The sequence below is a fragment of the Balaenoptera borealis genome (assembly GCF_965194805.1).
Source record: "Balaenoptera borealis genome assembly, chromosome: 15".
Taxonomy (NCBI): domain Eukaryota; kingdom Metazoa; phylum Chordata; class Mammalia; order Artiodactyla; family Balaenopteridae; genus Balaenoptera; species Balaenoptera borealis.
In genome coordinates, this window is record NC_138871.1 from 2,849,642 (window position 1) to 2,870,877 (window position 21,236).

At 54.9% G+C, this 21,236-nt stretch overlaps 1 protein-coding gene and 1 long non-coding RNA gene across 3 annotated transcripts; one reads left to right on the forward strand and one right to left on the reverse strand.

Moving 5' to 3' along the window:
- The first annotated feature begins 3,303 nt into the window (after positions 1 to 3,303).
- LOC309611981 lies at positions 3,304 to 13,180 on the forward strand. 2 transcript variants are annotated; one of them, XR_014234875.1, is made up of 3 exons: positions 3,304 to 3,691; positions 10,121 to 11,925; positions 12,064 to 13,180. It is a non-coding gene; the product is annotated as an uncharacterized lncRNA (long non-coding RNA). The 2 variants fall into 2 exon arrangements; XR_014234876.1 differs by lacking the exon at positions 3,304 to 3,691 and adding an exon at positions 3,698 to 8,279 and having other exon boundaries at positions 12,064 to 13,179.
- A 1,365-nt stretch (positions 13,181 to 14,545) lies between these two features.
- On the reverse strand, positions 14,546 to 20,122 carry POU3F3 (POU class 3 homeobox 3). The gene has a single exon (XM_082357093.1). It carries the CDS (start codon positions 20,057 to 20,059, stop codon positions 18,560 to 18,562), a length of 1,500 nt encoding a protein of 499 aa, XP_082213219.1. The 5' UTR covers positions 20,060 to 20,122; the 3' UTR covers positions 14,546 to 18,559.
- Between the last annotated feature and the right edge of the window lie 1,114 nt (positions 20,123 to 21,236).

Below are 21,236 nucleotides of genomic sequence, written 5' to 3' on the forward strand. Positions count from 1 at the left end.
ATTTCTCAGCCCTTCCCTAGGAAAGAGGACTTCAGGGGTTTCCACCAGCACACACACACACACACACACACACACACACACACGGCCAATGTCAGGGACACTAGCATCGCTTCCAAGTGGAATAATTCAAAGAATCCAGGAAGAAGACAAGCACAATTTTTTTCTTTTCTCCTCTCTATTTAAGAGGGGGTGAATCTCTGATCTCCTTCTGGAAACAAAGAAAGGAATGGGGCTCGCTAATATGATAGCCCCTCAATTTTCCAGCTTGTGATTAGAAAGAGAGGTGATTAGAAGTGATCATAAATGGTACTAGGTCTGCATGCCCCCCTCTCTCTTGGCCGTTTCTCCCTTTCCCCTTTGGTAAAATTAGACTCAAAAATGAAAGAGTCATCAGGACGTTTCCACTCTGCTAAAACCCATGGCCAATTTGCCTTATTAATATGATTTCTTTATGTTTCTATATTTACACTTTAAAATGTTTCAAAACTACAGTTGGATACCTCTTCACACCCCTTAGGACGGCTCTTATTTAAAAAGCCAAAACAGAAAATAGCAAGTGTTGGCGAGGACGTGGACAAATTGGAACCCTTGGGCACTGCTGGTGGGAATGTAAAGGGGTGCAGCCACTGTGGGGAACAGCAGGGCAGTCTCCCCCCAAGATTAAATATAGAAGCGTCATATGATCCAGTATACACCCCAACAAATTGAAAGTGGGATCTCAAAGAGATATTTGTACATGCCCTTTCAAAGCAGCATGATTCACAATAGCCAAAAGGTGGTCCCAACCCAGGTGTCCATCAACAGATGAATGAATAAACAAAACGTCATCTATACATACAATGGACTGTTATTCAGCCTTATAAAGGACTGAGTTTTTTTTTTTTTAACATCTTTATTGGAGTGTAATTGCTTTACAAAGGTATGCCACGGACATTATGTTAAGTGAAATAAGCCAGTCACAAAAGGACAAATATTCTATGACTCCATTTATATTAGGGACCCAAAGTAGTCCAATTTATGGAGGCAGAAAGTAGGATGGTGGGTGCCCGAGGCTGGGGGAGGGGAGGGGGAGTTAGTTAGTGTTTAATGGGGACAGAGTTTCAGTCTGGGAAGATGACAGTGTCCTGTGGGTGGTGGTGATGGTTGTACAACAAAGGGAATGTCCTTAGTGCCACTGAGCTGTACACTTAAAAATGGCTAAGATGGTGAACCGTATGTGTGTTTTACCACAATAAAAACTGTTTGTCCATCTGACACCATGTTCTACCCTCATGACATACCTGAGGGAGGAACAGGCATTCCAGTCCCCAGGAAGGCAGGGCAGAAAACTCTCAGTTCTTCACCGCCTCTGGGCCTGGACCGGGGAGATGCTCCGCGTTCCCGGGAGTGGGGGGGTATCTAGACTACAGTCTCTCTGGTCTCATCACCAGGGCCCACGCGGCGGGTCTCGGGCTGCCCACCGGCCTTCCCTGCCTCTGGCCCTTTGCTTGGAGGCACGGAGACAGGTCACCCACACTGGAAACATCGGGGCAGATGGTAGCTGCGGGGTGTGCGGAGAGGGTGGTTTGGGCCTTGACTGGCACCTCTGCTCCCTTACCGTCCTCCCCTCGCAGCTGGTCAGGGATGCAGTCCTTCTGCCAAGTCCCCGGCTCTGCGGAAGTCCCTGAGCTGACAGGAGAGCATGGCCGCCACGTGCACCGCCCAGGACGGCGGGCCGCCACGGTGGGCCGGAACGCTCAGGGGGCCTGAGCCTCCTCAAGCCGCAGCCCGTCTTCTGGGGCGCCGGCCCCCCTCTCGTCCACCTCTTCCTGCGCCCGGCTCCCTGCGCCCTCCCCAGAGGCCCCTGCAGGGCTTCCACACCTGTCGGCCCCGCCGAACAGCCGCTCCAAGTAGCAGCCACGGAAGCCCCCCTGAGGTCCCCGCAGAACCAGCTCTCGCCCAGCCGGGCACTGCCGTTTTGTTCCGTTGGCATTATCCTCTTTCATCGCCGTTCCCCATCCCTCTGGAAGCGTCTTTGGCTGCAGACCTCTTCGTTAAGTGGCTGTTTCTTTCGGAAAACGGGTGCTCCCGACGGGGACTTCTTGGTACTTTCCACCGCGGGCCAAAAGGAAAAAGGGCTTGAAGGACACCAGGGCCCTAATAAGGCAGGTGCAAGACGATCCTTCGTCTCCCGTGGCCTGGGGCGCGCGGAAGGGAGGAGAGGGCAGGGGCGCAGGGAACGGTCCCGGGCGGCCAGGCGGCCGCTGCACTCCCAGTCCCCGCCCCGGGGGAGGCGGGCTTCGGGGGCTGCAGATTCCCAAGCGCGAGTGCGGTGCGCGCGCCGGGGGTGGCGTCCGGCCGGCGCGCGAAGAGGTGGGGAGGCCCCGCCCGGGCCGCGCCGCCTGTCCCCACCTCAGCCCGGCGGCAGCTTCGGCTGCTCCCGTTAGATGGCGCTCGAGGCTTTCCGACCACTCGCGAAAGTGCGGCGGGCCGGGCGCACAAAGCCCCGCGGGCCGGGGGGGACGCAGCCTGCCGGCGAGGGCGCGCGAGGCCGACCCCACGGGGCCGCATGCCCAGGCCCGGGGCGCGGGCGGGGCGCTCCCGCTGGGCCTCGGCGCGCTGGCCGCGGCCTCCGACCCTTCGCCCCTCCGCCCACTCGCGCTCGGTCCCGGGGCCCGGCCGCGCTCCGGGGACGGGAGCCGCGAGGCTGGGGCTCAGGCCGCGGGGGCCCGGGGGCCGGGGACGCGCCAGGTGGGAACCGGGGCGCAGACACAAGCCTCCAGACCGCGCCCGCCCGCTGCTCCCCGACTGGCCGCCCCGCTTTCCGCGAGCCCGGCCTCTGCTTTGCGGGGAAGCGGGCAGGTGCGGGGTCGGTTGTGTGTCTGAACCGTTCCGCTGAAATTGTGGTTCGGTACGAGGTTTAATAAACTTCGTGGGCGCTCGCGTTTCCAACAACACGGGGCAAACTTTCTTGCTGTCCCCGATGCGGGTGGAGCCCGGGTGAAGCTCAAGCAGCCTCCTTTAAAAAAAAAAAAAAAAAAAAAAAGCTCCTGGGACTCTGGGGCGTAAAATGCGATGGCTAATTTCTAAGTAACTGTTCGGGGATCAGAGAGCGAGCTTTCCTTCCGCCACCAAGTTCGGCTCCCCTTCCACCCCCTCCAAGAAAAGTGACTTGATCACGCTCTCCCGTCCCTGAGGCTCCTCCTTATGTCGCCTGCGCGGGCCCCGCCGCGGAAAGGGGTGCGTCTCCCAGTCCCGGAACACGCAGCAGCGAGACCTTCCTTTGTGCCTACACTTGGCTGTGAACTTTCCCGCGCGGTGGGTTCTCCTTTAAGAAAGTAGCGCTCTCTATGAATATTTAATGCCGGGCGCGGGCCGGCGGGGCGGAAGGGAGCCCCGCGCCCGGGTCCCCGCAGCCGCGACGGGGACCGGGGGCCGGGTGGCCGGGGGCGCAAGCCGGGCTGGGGCGCGCGGCCTGTCGCGTCCATTTCCATAAGAAAGCGGGCGGCGCGGTCGGAGGGACGATTTGGGCCCCTGCCGCCTTCCCCCGCCTCCCCGTACCCGGTTTTCTGCTTGAAGCGGGCTCGGGAGCTCTGAGCCCCAAGTGTGCGCTCTTGTCTTTGATGGTATCGACCAAGTGCGGTTTCAAATGTTGCCCCGACTGAGGCCGGTTTCCTGTCTGTGTGCGCAGTGGATGGAAGGACCGCGCCGGGTGAGTCCAGAGCGCGGGGAGCGGGCAGCCGGCCCGGCGGCGGAGGGGGAGGGCCGCCCGGCAGAGGCAGGTCTCCGGCTGGCTGGGTTCTGAACTGGGGAGCCAGGTGGAAACGGAGACCCCGGCACAGAGGAGCGTGTGTGTGTGTGTGTGTGTGTGTGTGTGTGTGTGTGTGTGTGGGTGGGGGGGGGCGGTGATGAGGGACGAGGGGTCGCGCGAAGCCTGGCGCCCAGGCGGCCGCTGGTGGGAAGGTCTGGCGCGCCTCGAAGCCGTGTCCCTCTGCAAAGACCCGGGGCAACTTTCCCTCGCCGCCGCTGACCCTCTTCCTGCGAAGGAATAAAGTGAACTTGCTCAGATACTCGATTCCGCTGGCGGTTCAGTTCTTTCTGCTTTGGTATTGAGTTTCTTTCCACCTTTCAGTGTGAACAGCCTTTGTGTCCTCAGTTCTAAGGTGTGCGTGTATGTATACATATATTCTATAGTGTGTATATATATTCTATCGTGTTTGTATATATATGAAATATATATGAAATAGTGTGTGTATATATATTCTATAGTGTGTGTGTGTATATATATATATATATATATATACACATATCTATGAAATCTCCTAGGTACTTTTGATCCCATCTGGATAAATTAAAACCCAGATCTGTAATGTTTATTCTTAGTTTACAAAAGGCAGGGAAAAAAATGTGTGAGACACATGTCTGCAAGTATATCAAAAGTACTTTCCCTTCTGCCGGAAAAAGTTGCCTGCAAATGGCTTCCCTTCACTGATCCTGGACCACCTCTACTTCTCCGGGAAACTAAATCGGGTCATAACTAAAGCCCCCATCAGACCAAGCAATTAAGTGCCAATAATGACTATTAATGACTGTATTACTAATGATTGGAGTTGAGGACTCCAAGCCTGCTCAAGGTCATCAAGCTGTTTCAAAATTCTGCTACCCCAGATTTTTATAGCATTCCACCCCAATAAAGGAGGTAAGAAGACAGAAGAAGTTCTCAAAGAATTCTCCAGTAGGTATCCCATGGTCAAAGTCGAATTTATTTCTTTCAGTAAAGTTGATTTCTACTTCTGGTAAATAACGGAGTCTTCACTTCTGGCCCTGTCAAGTTATGCGAAGTGTAATTGATGGTGGTGGTTATTTGGTTTGGATGCAGAATTTGGTCGTGGGGGGATTGGAAGGGAGGGTGCGTTCTCTCTCCAGTTACTCTGGTAATACTGAGAGCCCTGGAAGATTTTAAGAAACAAGTGTTTTAAATCTTCAGCTGGGCTCATGGATATCGGGATGGCTGGGAGCTGAGGAAGTGAGGGCTGGTGAACTCAGGGAGCAAAGGAGAAACAAGGAACTTGGTCTGAAAAGAGATTTTCTTTTTGCTCATGGGTTCACATGGTTTTAGCCTGTCACAAGCTGAGTGACTGTTCAAAAGAAAAGGTTAGTGAGACTCATCTGTTGGCGTAAAGGCTACTGAGGCTGAAGCTGGTTCACCAGCCCCCCTTGCCTCTTTACTGACACCCCTTCTCACCCCAAACGGAAATCCAGGCTCAGTTCTGGGATGGGAGGAGGTGGCAGGGAGGGAGGGAGGGAATACATCGCCACTGGGAGTCCACAGTGAGAAGGGAGGGCAGCTTGCAGGGGCCCTGGCCGGCCACCATGACGCAGGCAGGCTCAGCCATGGGGCAGTTGGAGGTGTTGGGTCACCTCTGCTCATTCCCCAGCGTTCAGCCCTTCCTGCCAGCCTGTCAGGACACTGGGTGAGTTGGGGAAGTGAACGTGTTCAGGACATCTCCCCAGCACCTCGCTGGCTCCTGGTGGAAGCCAGAGCAGCAGCGCACATCTGGTTCTGATGTATTTACCAGGCTGGTATGGAAATGCCCAGGCAGACGGCAGAAACCTGAGCTGCTTGCGACCAGTAAAGTCCTCTGCTAAGCAGCATGAATGGCTGGATGGTTGCAGAGTGCTGGGTGGCCCCCGCTCTCCAGGTGAAGCACTTGACCCTACCCCATGCTGTTTTGTTAGAGTTAATTGCCCTGCAGTGAGGGTACCTCCCACCTCCGCCAAGGAGTACAGCAGAGAAGGGATCCTCCACAGGTAACTGGATGGTGCGGGGTCATCTTGGACACCTGACAAGTCCCCAGACCTCACCTGAATGAAATGGGCCTGAAGTACGCTCCTGCCTGTGGCCCCTTTTGCCTGGCTCTGGCTGTCAGCAGCCCACATAGGACCCTGTAGTCCTGAGAGGCCTGCTACAGCTCCTTGGAGAGGGCAGCGGACCCCAGAGGCTTAACGCGACAGCTCCATACTCAACAACAAATTCCCTGCTGACCCTGAGAATCCCAGGGAAGAGGGGGCTAGAGGCCGGCACGAAGCTCCCATAACTCGGGGCAGCCTGGGCCCTGCCTACCACTGAGTCTGGTGGCAGGGAGAGGGCCAGGGCTTGGGAACAGGGCTCCGAAAATCTGCTGTTCCGCTTCCTTGGGTCAGCTGCAGACAAGCCTGAGACTGCAAATACCTGTGAAGAGGGGAAGGCGTGGAGGCTGGAGCTGGCCCTGGGTCCTTACCAGGGTTCTAGGGCCCTGGGAACCCTCCGAGGTGGCTGGGGGCAGAATACCAGAGGCCATTTGGTCCGTCCCCTTACCTTACAGAAGGCCCACATCATCAAGGTCTGAGAGGACTTGCTTTCCCAGGAAACGCGGGGTGGGGCAGATCTGGTGAGAATTGGAGGCGTTTCCTCAATTTACTTACAGCTGGTTTGGAAATTGACATACAGAGGACAGCAAACACTTTACCCAGATAGGACCTCTGTGGTGTCAGAAAACTTCTCCCCACCTCCCCTGTGGACCCCACTCACCCCCATTAAGTAGCCCAAACGCACTGTTCAAGATGTCAGGTTAGCTGGTGGAAGGAGTTTGATCCGTCCCCTCCACCCAAGTTAAGTACAAATGAATTTTGTTCTCAAAAAGAAAACTTAGAGCTTGACACTTTCCCCAGCCAGATACACCTAAGTTTCACCCAGGTCTCTAGTTAGCAAGCGCAACACACCCCCACCTCTTTTTCCTTTCTTTGTGGCTTGAAGTTGCACTTCAGGAGGGTTTATATCATGTTGTTCATGTCAGCAAGCCTCCTTGTCTCCACTCCCACCCATCTCCCTGGATGGAATTGTAGCTGGAAACCACACACACACAAGAAATTCTCTTTAAAATTTTCTGCTATTCTTCCCAACTAGAGGAGTTGACAAGACGCAGACACGTTAAGTTGCAGAAAATACAGTGGACTGATCAGCCAAAATGCATCTCATTTGCACTTGTATGTAGCTGGGGGTAGGAGCTAGTGTCACTCAGGCTGGGCTGACTGGCTGGAATTTCCGAGCAGGCCCCTCTGCAGGGGCCATTTGTGGGGTCGAAGCCCCGGCCCAGCCCAGACCAGCAGGAGGAGGGGGGAGTGGGAGGCGTCCGGAGGCCTGGCCCGAGGGCTGGAGCCGCCTTCGGCAGACCTCCTGCTCTGGGCAGCTCGGGGGGGCTGGGAGGCCTGGAGGGGTGGGTGCTGGCAGCTGGATGCCCAGGTCGTCAGCCATTCCCCGGGCCTCCCCCTGGGTTGAATTAAAGAAAGGAAACACCTCCAAGGAGAGTCACTGACCACATATTAAACCCGCTCCTACCTCTCTCCCAAGGTTGTGTCCCCGTCACCCACTTTGTCCCCATCCACCCACGGGTGGAGGGACACCTCTGCCTGATGCGTTCCTCCACCTACTTCGGGTCCTGAACTCGGACCCTGAGCTTCTCGCTTCCCGCCTGTCTCACTGAACCCCACTCCTGGGCCCCCGAGTTCCCAGGGAAACGTGGGTAGTGCCCTGGGAGCCTTGGAACCCAGCGGGGGCAGTTAGGGGGAAGGCACGGGTCTTTGAGGTGTTCCCGCTCTCCAGCCACCCAGTCCCCTGCGCTGGTCGCAACTTTGCCCGACCCCGGGGCTAGGGCGCAACTCCTACCCGCGTATTCCCACCCGGCAGCTGGTGGCCCGGACTGGGGCGCAGGGTCACCGCTAGGGCTCGGTGGCGGCGGCGTGCGGGGCGCGGGGTGCAGAGGCCGAGGAACTGGGCGCAGGGCCCAGGCCTAGGCCTTGGGAAGGGCCCACCTGCCTCCGTGAGCGCCCCAGCAGCGCGCCCTCGGGGCGTCCTCTCCACCGCGTCTCGCTTGCTTTCCTTGCCAAGGCCCTGGTGACTCAGACGCCGCCAGCCCCACGAGCTCCCTTCTCCAGCGCTCGGCTCTGGCCGGGCGGGGAGACAGGGAGGCGTGCGCAGTGCTCCAGGCCTCACAGCCGGGCCCCCAGGCACCGCCGGGCCGGACCGCAGCCCACCACCTTCCCGGGGCCAACCGGGGGCGACGCGTGTTGCCCAACGGGACCAGCGCCTCACCGGGCCGCCGGGGGACCAGCCACGCGCCCTCGCTCGCGGCGGAGCGCGGGGCCGAGGCTGCGACGCCGGACAGCCAGCCCCGCACCCTTGACAGCCCGGGCACGTCCGCGGAGTCCGGGGGGACGATCAACGGACTCTCCGTCCCGGGAGCTGGGGACACGCCTGTAAGGTGTGTGATGCTTTAAAGATCCTTGGTACTACTTTTGCGCGAAGCCTTTGTTCCAGCTTTGTCAGCTTGCGGGCCTTCAGCAGCTCCCCCTCCCGGGCCCTTCCACCCCCATCACCGCCCCCGGCCCCCTCCCCAACCCCTGCAGAGAGGGCCTGGTGCAGGGAGCCCGCCCGGATCAACTGCCCCGCTCCATATCCCCTCCTGCAAAATGCTTGTCCCTCGGTTACATCTCCCCTTCGCGCTTGGGGCAAATGAACACGGTTTGCACCGCCTTCGCCTTTGGGGCGAGGTTCTCCCAGAAGAACAGGCTTTCTGAATGTGACCTCGGGCTGCGGCGGCGGCGGCGGCAGCCTCCTGCTGCTGGTGAAAGAGCAGCTCTCCAGCCACAGGTCGGGGCGACCGGGGTGCGCACAGCAGGACCATGGGTGGGGGTAACCTGCCCTCCCACGGTAAGGATTTGAGGATTCAGACGGAAAGAGCAGGTTAAGGACAACACGGCCGTGAACTAACTTGACTCCTACTGGCAACAGGGCCGCCAGGGCCCGGTATTCCTGGCTAGGGTGGCCCTCTCCCAGCCCCCAAATTAGGTACAACTCGCCTTTTAGCCAAAGTACAGCTAGATGCAGGGTGTTTCACGGATACTCTGGCAAACAGGAGGTGCAGATAATGACTGTTTCCATACACATAGGCTTGCATGCATCGTCGTATATGGGCACACATTTCCCATTTCTCCCTAGTCTTTCTATTTAATTTGTCTTCATTCCTTCTTTCTAGGCCTTTATGCCTGCACATAGCCATTTGGAGAAAAATCAAGTGTGAGCACCTCTCCCCGCAGAAAGTTCTGTATGTTATGTTAACACACTCACACAGGGATTCCTCGGGTTACCAATTTGCTCCCAATCAGCCAGCACTTGGCTTTCTGGCTGGGGTAGGGGTGTCAGGGTGATGCAAATGGACGTGGCGGCTTCATTGGGGGGGAGGCGCTTTTCTTCCCCCTTCTTGAAGCCCCAGTTCAAGGCCCAGGAACAAAGGGAGAGGTAACTGATCTGTCCTTTGGTCTCTTTCCCTTCACTTCCACCCCTCTCACCTGCAGACCTGCAGGCCCTCCTCCTTGACAAATAGAGGAAAGCCTGTGAGTTCAGGTACACAAGTAAGTAGTGCTGAGCTGCGAGGCCCTCCCACTGAAAATCAAAAACCCCACTTTAGGTGTGCCTCGAGTCCCCACCACCTCCTCTCCCCCAGATGTCACTGGACCCAAGGCTATTTGCTTAGCTTCCCTCTCTTGTTAAAAACATCCAGGACAACTATTAAATAGTGCCTGGAAGAGTTAAAGACATCTCTCAGGTTTGAAACATTTTTTTAAAGCCCTGTTTGGAAGAAATCTTGGAGGAGTACTAAAGCATAATCAGTAGGATGGCCCGAGCAAGTTTGAAAGATTTCTCCCCCAAAACGTTAACTAAAAAGAGTTTGTAGGTGTTGTTTTCTTCACTGATGGGTGTTTCCCTGTTGTAACCTACAGATTCTCAAGACCAAGCTAGTAAGACATTTATTTTCATTTTGTTAGTTTCTGGGTGATACTATACTTTCCGATTAGACCTAATTTATTTATTGTTTTAAAACTCTGCTGGAGAGTTTTCAACCTTGGAAATGTGAATGAGGAATAGATTCTCCCTCCGAGATTCTTACATGGGCAGAATGGAAGGACCCTGCCTAGCTCCCCTTCACACCTGGAAGTTGCCCTGCCTGAACCTAGGTGGACTGAGGGCGACAGATTTGGGCACCTTTTATTTCAGTGCTGGCGCAAGGCGAGCTCTTTGAAATGAGTATCTATTCTATTTCAGACTGCAGGGTCCCAGTCGGCTAAATGGGCTTGTCTTCTGCCAGGAGGGACACAGTCCTGCAGGACAGAAGGAATGTTGGATCTCCCAGGAAGCTCTTCGTCAAAACATCCCTTGCCCTTTTGTTTTTGTTTTTGAATTAAAAGATGTGTTTGCTTTCCTCTCAGTGTTCATCCCGTTATTTTGTAGCTACAACAATGAAATGTGGAAAACAGTTATTCTTTTTTGTCCTCTGTAAACGTCTCATTTGGGGACCTCGGCAAGCTCCAAACCTACCTCAGGTGTGTCCTGTGCTTTTGATGTTTACTCACCACTCACTGGGGCACCTAGAGACTCACACTAGGTTCCCCCTTCCCCTGGGCATCCTTTCTCTCCCAAACAATGCCCCTCTCGCAACTCGAAACTCGCAGGGGAAAGGGACTTACTTAGAGAAAGCATCCCAAATTAATAAAGACCAGACTCAAGTTCTCCAGGTAAGTGATGTTTACACTGGGACAAGGAAGGCAAGAACCAGCATCACCCCAGGTGCGACTCCTGTCAGGAAGGAGTGAGGGCAGCAGGCACATTGCCACAGAAATTTCTAAAACTATGGCAACTAAGTGAGGTTTACGGTTAAATTTTGCTATATTCCCAGCCAGCTCAAGTTCTTTAAATTTCACTTTTGTTCACACACGTGCACACACACCCCAACTAGGGTTAAGTTACCAGCGCAATTTCCCTGGGCAACTCTGGTGACAGGAACCACTGCCAACAAACTTATTTTCTGAAGAGTAAAAAAGAAAAAAAAAAAAACACAAAACCTCTCCATGTCCTTTAAACGGTTATTTTATACTATTTAACATCCCCACAGACAGGAATTGGCCGGGACACCACTGCTTCTTTTTCTAGGAACAGGTAAACTAACCATTCTTCTTCCCCTCCCCCAAGACACAGCTATTTTTAAAAGCTAAAATTTCTCTTTCCAAAGGGAGGAGAAGGAACAAATTCCATTAATGAATTACGTACATGGAATGTGGCTTGTCTAGGGCAATTGTATTTGTAAATAAATGGCTTCCTGTTTATTATGTACGTTTTCCTGAGAACTCTGATGCCTTTGAGCACTTAATATAGCAAATACGCAACTTCTGGTTTAATTTCCACTGGGTTTCTTTCTTTCTTTCTTTTTCTTTCCTTTTGTTTTTTTGTATTCACTACAAAGAAATCAGGTTAAACTGAGTGAGTTGGGGGGCGGTGTTCATGATCCTGAAGCGTCCAGGCTGACCAGGGGAGAAGTAACCTCTTAAGTTCTCACGTTTGCCGAAGTGCGAGCGAAGGGGGCTGGCTCTCTGGAAATGCTGCTGTAATCAATCTGGGGAGTTTCACTTTTGCCCCCGGATCTTTCTAAAGCTGACCACGGCCTCCTGTGGCAGCTTGAGAGGCGAAGCCGGCGCGATCCTGCTGGCGGGCGGCTTGGGCACCGACCCGCCGCCTGGCAAACCCGCCTTCCCTGCGGCCGCGTTCGCCCACCGCCCGCTCAGGGTCGCCGCGCAGGCCAGCGGCCCGCAGCCCCCGGGCGGGGATCGCGATGCGGCCGGGCGCACGCGGCCGACCCCAGCGTTCGTGGGGCGCCCGAGTTCCCCCCCGCCCCGGGGGGCGACGGCTGGGCCTGGAGCCCCGAAGTCCACCAAGCGCCGGCCTCCCGCCGTCCCGCCTCCGCTCGCATCCCGAACAAAGCAGCGCCCCGTGCCCCAGGCCGGCCCCGCTGACCCCTGCTCCCCGCCCCCTCCCCCTTCGGACTGCAGCCCAGGGCTGGAGCCTGTTCCGAGCCGGTGCGTCCCCTCCCTGCGCGGCACCCTTCGGGAAGGGACACGCAGTGCCCCCGATGGAAGCCCCAGGCCCGGGTCTCTGGCCCCGACCCAGGTCCTTGGAGACCCGAGGCTCCAGCTCCGTCTTTACTTTTCCTCCAGGGCCCTCGGGCGTGGGCCCCAGAGAGGATCGGTCTGCAGGCCCTGAGCTCAGCTTTCTCGGCTCCACGGTCATCGAATTCCCGGCAGAGCAGGCCGGGCCCCAGGACGGAAAATCCGCAAACGTGGAGCAGAGCGCAACAGACCTTTCTACCCTGGTGTTCCCAGAAGTTGTCTCCAGACGCCGGGAGCCTGAGCCGCGCTGGGCTCAGCCGCCCCCCAGCCCACCCGGGAAACTTGCACAAGTTCGCATCCCGCTCCTCAAGTTCTTAGCTTTTCTCCAGCTACCGGCCTTGTCGATTGCTCTGCCAACTGTCCTTTAGTCTCTAGGGCTCCCGAGGCCTGAGTCGGTCCAGAATTATGATAATCATTGTTATTATCAGGCTGGGGACGGAGCGCAGAAGCAGAGGATGGGGGCTGAGGGACAGAGAAGAAATGCTGATGAAGGGGGATATTTCAACCTGTTTCAAAAAGTTTCAGTTGACCATTATCAGTAACCCCGATAGACAACTCCATTAAAAAAAAAAAAAAGAATTTACTACTGCTCTTGAAAAGCCGTTATTTTTTACATCGCTTTTAGGAAGATAGATGAACAAAACATCGCGTTTCAAGCCGTTTTGATCTGTAATTAAATGGCAGGATCGGTTTGTATTCTCCTACGGCTTTTACAGAAGTTGCAGTGATCCAAAGTCGGGTTGCTGTGTCAGAGTGGCATTTTTATTAATGAGAATACAAAAAGCTTGCATATTCTTAGCCCTGCTTGAATTTAGTTGCTAAGCAACCGGTGTATGGTAATTCATCCGCGAAATTTAAATCTTTGAGAAAGGATCGTGCGTTTTGCTGAATGGTCGCCACGAGGAAAACAGCTTGTGGGACTGTCCGCAGCTGTTACGGCCGGGCCGCCGGGCAGAGCCGGGCCGGGCAGGGTCGGGCCACCCTCCCCCCGCCCCGCGAGCGCCACCGCCCCACCTGGGCGCCGGGCCCCGCTCTGCGTCCCCGAGGGAGGCGGGCGTCTGAAGCCCGCGGCCTGGGGCCGGCACCACCCTCCCCCGCTCCTCCGATCTCCCACTTCCACCTGCGGCAGACCTTGCACCTGAGCCAGCCGTCTGCACCCCAGGGTGCAGGGGCCAGGCCGCGACCCCGCGCCGCCCCACTCCCAGCGCCCGCGCCCCCAGGCCCGCGGCGCGCGCACACCCGGCCGCCGCGAGCACGCCGGTTGCCCTCTTCCCAGACCCCTCTGAGGTCACTTCCAGGAGGACTCTTCCTCGAGGAAGATCCGACTCATACAGAACGCAGCCCACAGCCCTCCAGAAGGCCAGGCGGCCGCCGCAGGCCGGCAGTGACATCATAGGCTCCTGCTCGCCACGCTCGCGCCCGCATTTTAGGAGACAGGAACAAACACGGATGTGAAATCAAGAATGAAAGAGACAGTAATCTAATTAATAGGCCATGAGCCAGGCTAACAGAATCAAAGAATCTGATTACACAAGTACCCCTCTTGCTATCTCCGCCGCCCCGCCCACACCCGTCTCCTCCAGCCTCCCCGCCGCTTCCTTTCCTAGGTTGGAAAGTCCAGGAGGCAAACCCAGAGCCCTCCGATTTCCTCACTGAAATCAAGATCAAGCCCACGGTGGGGCTCCAGCAGCCGGGAGGTCACGTGGGTGACCTTCGGGCCCTCGAACAGCCGCTCTGAGGAACTGAGATGACCAAGTGACCTACAGAATTTGGAAAGCTGGAGAGGTGACCCCTACACTTCCTACAAGTATCACTCTCAACCACAGCAACGACCACGACCACGACCACCATCACTACACCTGCACTGATTGCTTCTGCTGTTAGTAACAGGACCAGGAGAGAGCCGTTCTTCACTCAGAGCCATTTTAAGAGCATCTACTTTTTCAAAAAACCATAGCACAACTCTTTTTTCTACATCACCTTGCTTCTGGGTCACCGATAACTTCAAAGTTTTAACTCTCCTTCCACACCCTTCCCCACCACAGACATCTGAGCACAGCCAGGTACTAGGTTTTATCACTGCCACATAGCATCTGTTCTAATAGGTCCAGTCAGCCATGTGCAATCCATGAAAGAAGTGAATTCTCTCATTTCTATCCTTCTGCCTTGAAAAAAACCAGGTCCACCTCCTAAATAATTAATTTCAAGTCTGCATCCAGTGCCAATACTTGTTGCATCCATTTTAGAGTTTGATTAATTACCCTGGAACTTGGGCAAACTAAACTCAGTGTGGAGAGAATGTTTCTTCCTTCAATTTAGTTCTGAAAGCTACAAGTTATTGATGGATCTTTACTCTATTTACATACAAATTGGTGCAAATATGGCCATCTCTTAAAATGCATTTTGTATAAATATATAAAAGTGTCATTTTTGATTTATCTTGAAGAGGTTGATCATTTATTACAAAAATAAACGAATAAATACAACAATATATTGTTGCTTCCAACAGGATAAATACTTTACAAATATATAATTTAAAAAACAAATTTAATTGTTAAAATTATTTAAAATATTACACTTATCGATAAAACTATCAATAGCATAGACTGCATTTAATATTAGAACTGATTATTCTCTGGATGTTGAAAACCATTCATACAAAACAGATTATGAGCATGGTAACGAGCGTACACTGGGGGCTACAGGGAAGCAAAGGGAATCTTTAAGATCAATAATGAATAGTACGGTTTTGGAACAAAGAAGTAGTCCTTGGCTAAGTACTTAAAGAAAAAAAAAGGCAGAGCAACTACAGCAAAGTGACTATTTTAAATACACCTTGAATGATTTATCGCCCAGACTTGCAGGGGAAGATGGTTGGGTGAATGAGATGGCTGTAGCTTGGACAACTGATCAGAAGCCACGGGAGACTGCAAACTATAAATGGGCCTAGCTTGGGATTAGCCAGATTGATGGAACAGAACTTTGTCACTTTCCTCTGAGTTGGAAGGGGAGGAGGGGGTGGGCTGAAATGGAGGAAACAAACGAACACTTGACGAAGCACAAGACACTTGCCTACAAAGGAACACAATGACCAAATTCATTAAAAAGATCTGGTGATATATAACAATATTTTCATTATTTACATGTGTAACAATAAAAGCCTTAGCACAAAACCTCTCAGTTGTATCTGCCCTCACTTGTTTTCCAACCATGAATTTCATTTTGTAAATACATTCAAAGGGTTGATTTTTTTTTAAAAAAATATGGAGTGCAAGCATGAGCTCACTTTAAAAAACTACAAAATAATGGAATAAAATGGGCCAGCTTTCCCAGCTGCTCTAAGTTACTCTGCTACCTCTAAATCAGAGCTTCTTCCAAAGTAAACAGCAAAGGTTACTTTTTAATAGAAAACAGGGTGAAATCCAATGTTAGTTCTTTTGTTGTCAGCCAAATCAAGTAAGCAAATGCCTCCTAACATTTGAAATAGACCCATTCTCTGTCTCATCAACCACTCTGAGTCCTGTAGGGAACATAGGTTTTCATCTCACACGCCAATAGCACCCACCCTATAAAAACAACCACACCCAGTCCTCAGCTTTCCAATAAGGCCTTCCGTGCTTGCCCCTGTAGACCCTCAAAAAATGATAAAGTTTGTCACCACCCTGCCCACTCCAGGTTGTAAATATGCTGGGCAAAGAGATTACAATAGCAAGACAAATAGGAAATGAGAAGGCAAAGAAAAGTAAATTGTGGTTTCTTGTTTTCATTTTTTCCCTGCTCTCTGTTTAATAAATATGGCCTTTTTCAGATTTCACAAATCAAAATGATTGTGATTTTTAGTACGATTTGGTGTTTAAAATAATGCAACCCAATACACGGCCATCTGGCTGGGCTTGATTTATGAAAGTGACACAGGGTCTGTCTGGAAGAAATAACTGTTCCTTGTTGCTCTCACAGTTTTCCGGGTTTTTTAACCCCTGCATTGATATCACAGGGAGAGGGAGTAAAGACGAGAGAAGACGCAAAAAGTGAGTGACAGCTCAATGAGATTAGGGGGAAACTAATCTACAAAATCATTGCTTTATCACCCCCAAATACTTTTTTTTTTTTTAACGTACAATACGAAGGGACTCAAGGAAGCAGAGCCTTTTGCGTCTTGTTACTTACAACCTGAGGCATTACACTTTCATTTTCCCACATTGTAAATATTGATACATTAACTTGATAAATGTGACCGCTCTGCAGGGTGTATCTAAAGAGTGATCAAAAAGTGAAAACCCCCAGCACCGGTAAAGAAAATATAGAATCATACTGGGGAAAGACGGAAACACAGAAATGTAGAATCTTAAGTCTGAGCTGGTGATCACACTGAGGGTAATGCAGTGTGGACCACAATCAGGAGTTTAGAACTACATTCTTCCATTATAGAGAAAACAAACCAAACAACCCACCCCCCAAAACGGCTTAATAATTTAAACTTAATTACATATAGTTATTAATGGGACGTAATCGATATAAAAAGATTTCATCGACTTGTAAGCTATTCTTTACCACTATTAGTCTTCAGAAAAAAGAGGAAAGAGATGTAGCAATATGGTGGGGGAGGGGAGATGAGAGGGAAAAGAGAGGCTAAACTTTGGTGGTGGTGCTGAGGGACTCTGTGTTCACCATTAGTAACCAGTTGGCACATTTTTACTGGGGATGTAGTCCAACATTCTGATAAAGATGATAAAGGACACAGGTATCTCTGAGAAAAGGACTAGCATTTAGACAATCTCACCTAAAAACACTAAAAACACCCACTAAAATTAAGGGAGGGACAAATTTTGTGAAATTAACAGACTAACAAGGAGTGACTACTTTGTCAATTACCAGTGGTTTCTGTCATTGCCTTTTATTCTAGATTTGCAAATGTACCTTAGGTGGAGCTGACGGCTTCCTCAGCTCTATCCCTTAAGGATTTGCATTGTAAAAAAATATTTTCTAAAGGACTCTCTTCTTCCCACACAGTGTTTATGCATCAGACACAGACTATTTCATTCTAACAAATTTATTTTCTCGATCAGCTCTTATGGAATCACTACTCAAATTAAATTACAATCAAATGATCACATCAAAAGATACCCTTATTACCTAGCAACTGTCCATATTTTCATTTCATTTTGATTTGTGCTCGTCTGAAAAAAACACGTAATACAAGATCTGGGGAAAAATAAATTACCGTTTTGCAGCAGTTCATAAGTATTCTGAATAAAATATTAAAAGAAGTCATTTAATGAAAATATAAAGCAAATATTTTTAGATCAACAACGGATCTAACAATTCTATATTGCCGTCTTTTGAAAAGTCTGTTTATTAAAACCTACCAAAAACACTGCTTGGAAAGGGCAGTATTATATAATCACATCCACAGCACCCATTCAATCAAAGTTGGCAACGGATTGAGAAGAAGAGTCCGGAGAAGTGCTGTCTTTCTAAATCCCTTGATCTGAGTCAGTCCAGAAATAAAAAATAAAAAATATTAATAAAAAAAATATTAGCGGTGGCATCTTTAGGCGTCGTCCACCCATCGGAGCGGCAGCCGATAAGCCGGGGTTGGATGCCGGGCCTCGCTCCGCGCCCTGTCCGCCCGCCCGCGCCCGGATTCGCCGGGGCCTCTCCCACTGGCCGCTGGACATCCCCTGCTCCCTCGCCCATTCCTCTGCTCTTTCGAGATGCTTTTATTTCCAAGGTTACTTTGAGGATACGTATTCTTTTTCTTTTGGCTTTGCTATCAGTCTGTTAATTTCAGAAGCTGTGAATACATATATGTATATATATATATTTCTTGTTTTCCAGAGATTGTTCTTTTTTTTTCTCCTTCCCGTTTCATAGTCAATTTGTTTGTCCCCAAATGACTTTGATATGGACAAGAACAACAGGGTCCGGGAGCACAGAGTCACCCCTGATTAAACCCGGTGCCTCTGCCTGCTGTCTGGTCGCTCCCAGGAAACAAAGTTTCGGTGGATCTCTCGAGGCGAGGGGCGGGGGGCGGCCCTTTGGAGGGAAGAGGTGGGAGGGAGGGGGATTTTTTTTTTTAAACAAATGTTTGTTTGTTTTTTTAAGAAGATAGGACGAGGCAGGTGCTAAGTGCTCTCCACCGTCGCCCCGTAGGACTTCTCAGGGTGGGAAAAGCCTCGCGAGCGCAGTTTTGGGGCGCTAGGCATCTTCACCCTTCTTTAAAAAGAAACCCCCAAAACGAGCCCCCACCAGAGTAGAAACGAGATCTCACGATCGCCCCCTTTTCTCTTCCGGTTCTGCCACGGTCGTGTATATAAAACAGTCTGGGCATTTCTAGGCTTTGTTTGTTTGTTTCGCCCCTCCTTCCTTGGACTTCAAACAACGTCTCCTCGGTGCGTCCCTCTCCTTCCCCCCCGAGGGCGGGCAGGCCTGTCTTTGGGAGGAGGGGAGGGCGGCCCGGCCCGCCCGGCCGCGGCGGCGGCGGCGGCGGCGTGACAGCGGCGGCGACGGCGGCGGCGGCCCGCTCCGCGCTGCGCCCGGGCCTTCACTGCACGCTTGTCTGCAGCCCGTGGTGCGGCGGCGGCGTGTCGGCGCTCACGGTGCCCACCTGCGAGTAGACGTCGTCAGGCGTCTGCTGCTGGATCCCGGGCGGCGTCATGCGCTTCTCCTTCTGGCGCCGGTTGCAGAACCAGACCCGCACCACCTCCTTCTCGAGCTGCAGGCTGTCGGCCAGGTTGGTGATCTCCTGCGCAGAGGGCTTGGGGCACTTGAGAAAGTGGCTCTCGAGCGCGCCCTTGACGCTCACCTCGATGGAGGTCCGCTTCTTGCGCTTGCGGCCCTGCGCCGCGATCTTGTCGATGCTCGTGGGGCTGCCGGTGCTCGAGTCCGCCTCCTCCAGCCACTTGTTCAGCAGCGGCTTGAGCTTGCACATGTTCTTGAAGCTCAGCTGCAGGGCCTCGAAGCGGCAGATGGTGGTCTGCGAGAACACGTTGCCGTACAGGGTGCCCAGCGCCAGCCCCACGTCGGCCTGCGTGAAGCCCAGCTTGATGCGCCGCTGCTTGAACTGCTTGGCGAACTGTTCTAGGTCGTCGGACGTCGGCGTGTCCTCGTCCGAGTGCGGGTCGTGGCTGTTGAGTCCGGGCCCCGCGCCGCCGCCGCCGCCGTGGTGCGGGGGTCCCTGCGCGTGGTGCGGGTGCGGCGGGTGCGCGTGCGCGTGGTGGTGGTGGTGATGGTGGTGCTCGGCCAGGTCGGGAGTGTCTCCGCGCACCAGCCCCGGGTGCACCAGGCTCTGGGCGGCGCCGCCCGCGCCGCCGCCACCGCCGCCGCCCGGCCCCGGGGGCGCGCTCAGCATGCCGTTCACCGTGAAGCCCCCGGGCTGCGAGTAGAGCAGGCTCTGCGGCGGCGGCTGCTGGCCCCCAGCCATGGACGGGAGGTGCGCGGCGGCGGCGGCGGCGGCGGCAGCGGCGGCGGCGGCGGCGGCGGCCCCCCAGCCCCCGGGGTGGCCCTGGTGCGGCGGCGGCGGCGGCGGCGGCCCGAGGTGCGGCGGCCCGCGGTGGTGCAGAGCGGTGCCCGCATGCAGATCGTCGCGCCCCGCGCCGCCCTTCACGTCGGGGCCCTGGGGCGGCGGCGGCGGCGGCGGCGGCGGTGGCTGCTGGGGGCTGCCGGCCATTCCCACGGCGCTGCCGGACCACGGCGAGCTCGCCTCCACGGCGGCGGCGGCGGCGGCCGCGGCGGCGGCGGCGGCGTGGGGCAGGGCCGTCACCCACTGGTGCGCGTGGCTCAGCATATGGCCGCCGTTGCTGGCGGCCATGGCCCCCTGCATGAAGTCGCTCTGCACCATCTTGACGGAGGCCGGGTCCCCCCGGTAGGCACCCGAGGTCACGGCGGCGCTGCCGGGCGGCATGCCGCCGCCGCCGCCCGCCCCGCCGCCGCCGCCGCCGCCCCCGCCGCCGCCGCCGGCCCCCGCCGCGTCCGAGTGGACGATCGAGCCGGCCGCTAGCAGGCTGTTCCCCGGCAGGTAGGGGTTAGAGGCCGCCGTGGCCATCCCGCTCCGCTCCCGCCACCCTACCGCCGCCACCACCGCCGCCGCCGCCGCAGCAGCAGCCGCGGCCGCCGCCGCCGCCGCCGCTGCGCCCCCCCGCCTCCCCCCGCTCCGCCCCCGCCCCGGGTCCCCGCCGGCCCCGCCGCCGCCGCCGCCGCCTTCGCCCCCGCCGCCGCAGCCGCGGCCGCCGGCTGCAGCTGCAAGGCCGCTGGGCAGGGCGCGGGGGTCGCCGGCCGGCCTTGGTCAGCAGCAGCCGCCGCCGCCGCCGCAGGAGCCGCGCTCCGGGGAGGGGGGCTCGCTTCTCGGCGGGGCGCGCTCCGTGGCCGCCCCCCTCAGGGGGGGTCGTGGCCGCCCCCCAGCCCCGGCGCGATCGGCTCGCTCCAGCGGGGCTCGCCGGGCGGGGCGCGGGCCTGCGCCGGGGCTCCGGGCCGGGCGCGCCGGCTCGCGCTCCTCCTCCTGTCCTCGGGCGAGCGCGGACTCTGCCGGGGCGCGGGGCTCGGTCCACCTGCTAAGTGGAGGTTTCGCTGGAGGCAACAAAGAAAGCAGCCACTCCTTTCTTCTGGACCAAACCGTGGACGACCGGCGACCGGCCGCTCCTCGCCGCCTCCTCAGGAACGCAGCTCACTCGTCTCCCCTTGGAGTAGTAAAACTTTTTTTTGTCCTTGAAGGCGTGGTGATGCTGGCTGCTCGCGTGCGGAGAGGAGAGGCTGGCTCCTGCTCTCCCCCTCCGGTCCTCTCGTTTCAAGTTTTGTTCTGTCCTAGGAAAACTTCTGGCGCTGGTGCATTTCTCTGAAGTTGCTATTGCCGGAGCTCGTGGTTGCCTCTGAAACAACAGTCCTTTTTCATTCTCCTCGCAACAGTCACAGTCTGATGCGACATCTTTCCTTTTGGGTAGAAATTAGGAGACAAATATAACAAGGAAAAAAACTGAACAGGAGAAAAACGAGGTCGAGTTTCTCGGTTACCTTGCTGCTGACGGTTGGGGTTGGTGTTTTATTTTTTTCCCAGCAGAGGTCTGCAGGAGGAGGAAGAAGAGTGCACTGGTGGAGGTGGAGGTGTGTGTGTGCATATAGGGGATCCTTGATACACAACCAACTCCAGTGGCACGACGCACGGCTCGGAGGCTGCCCCGACGGCGCTGGCGCTGGCCGTGCCGGAGCGGAGTTGCCGCGGGAGCTCG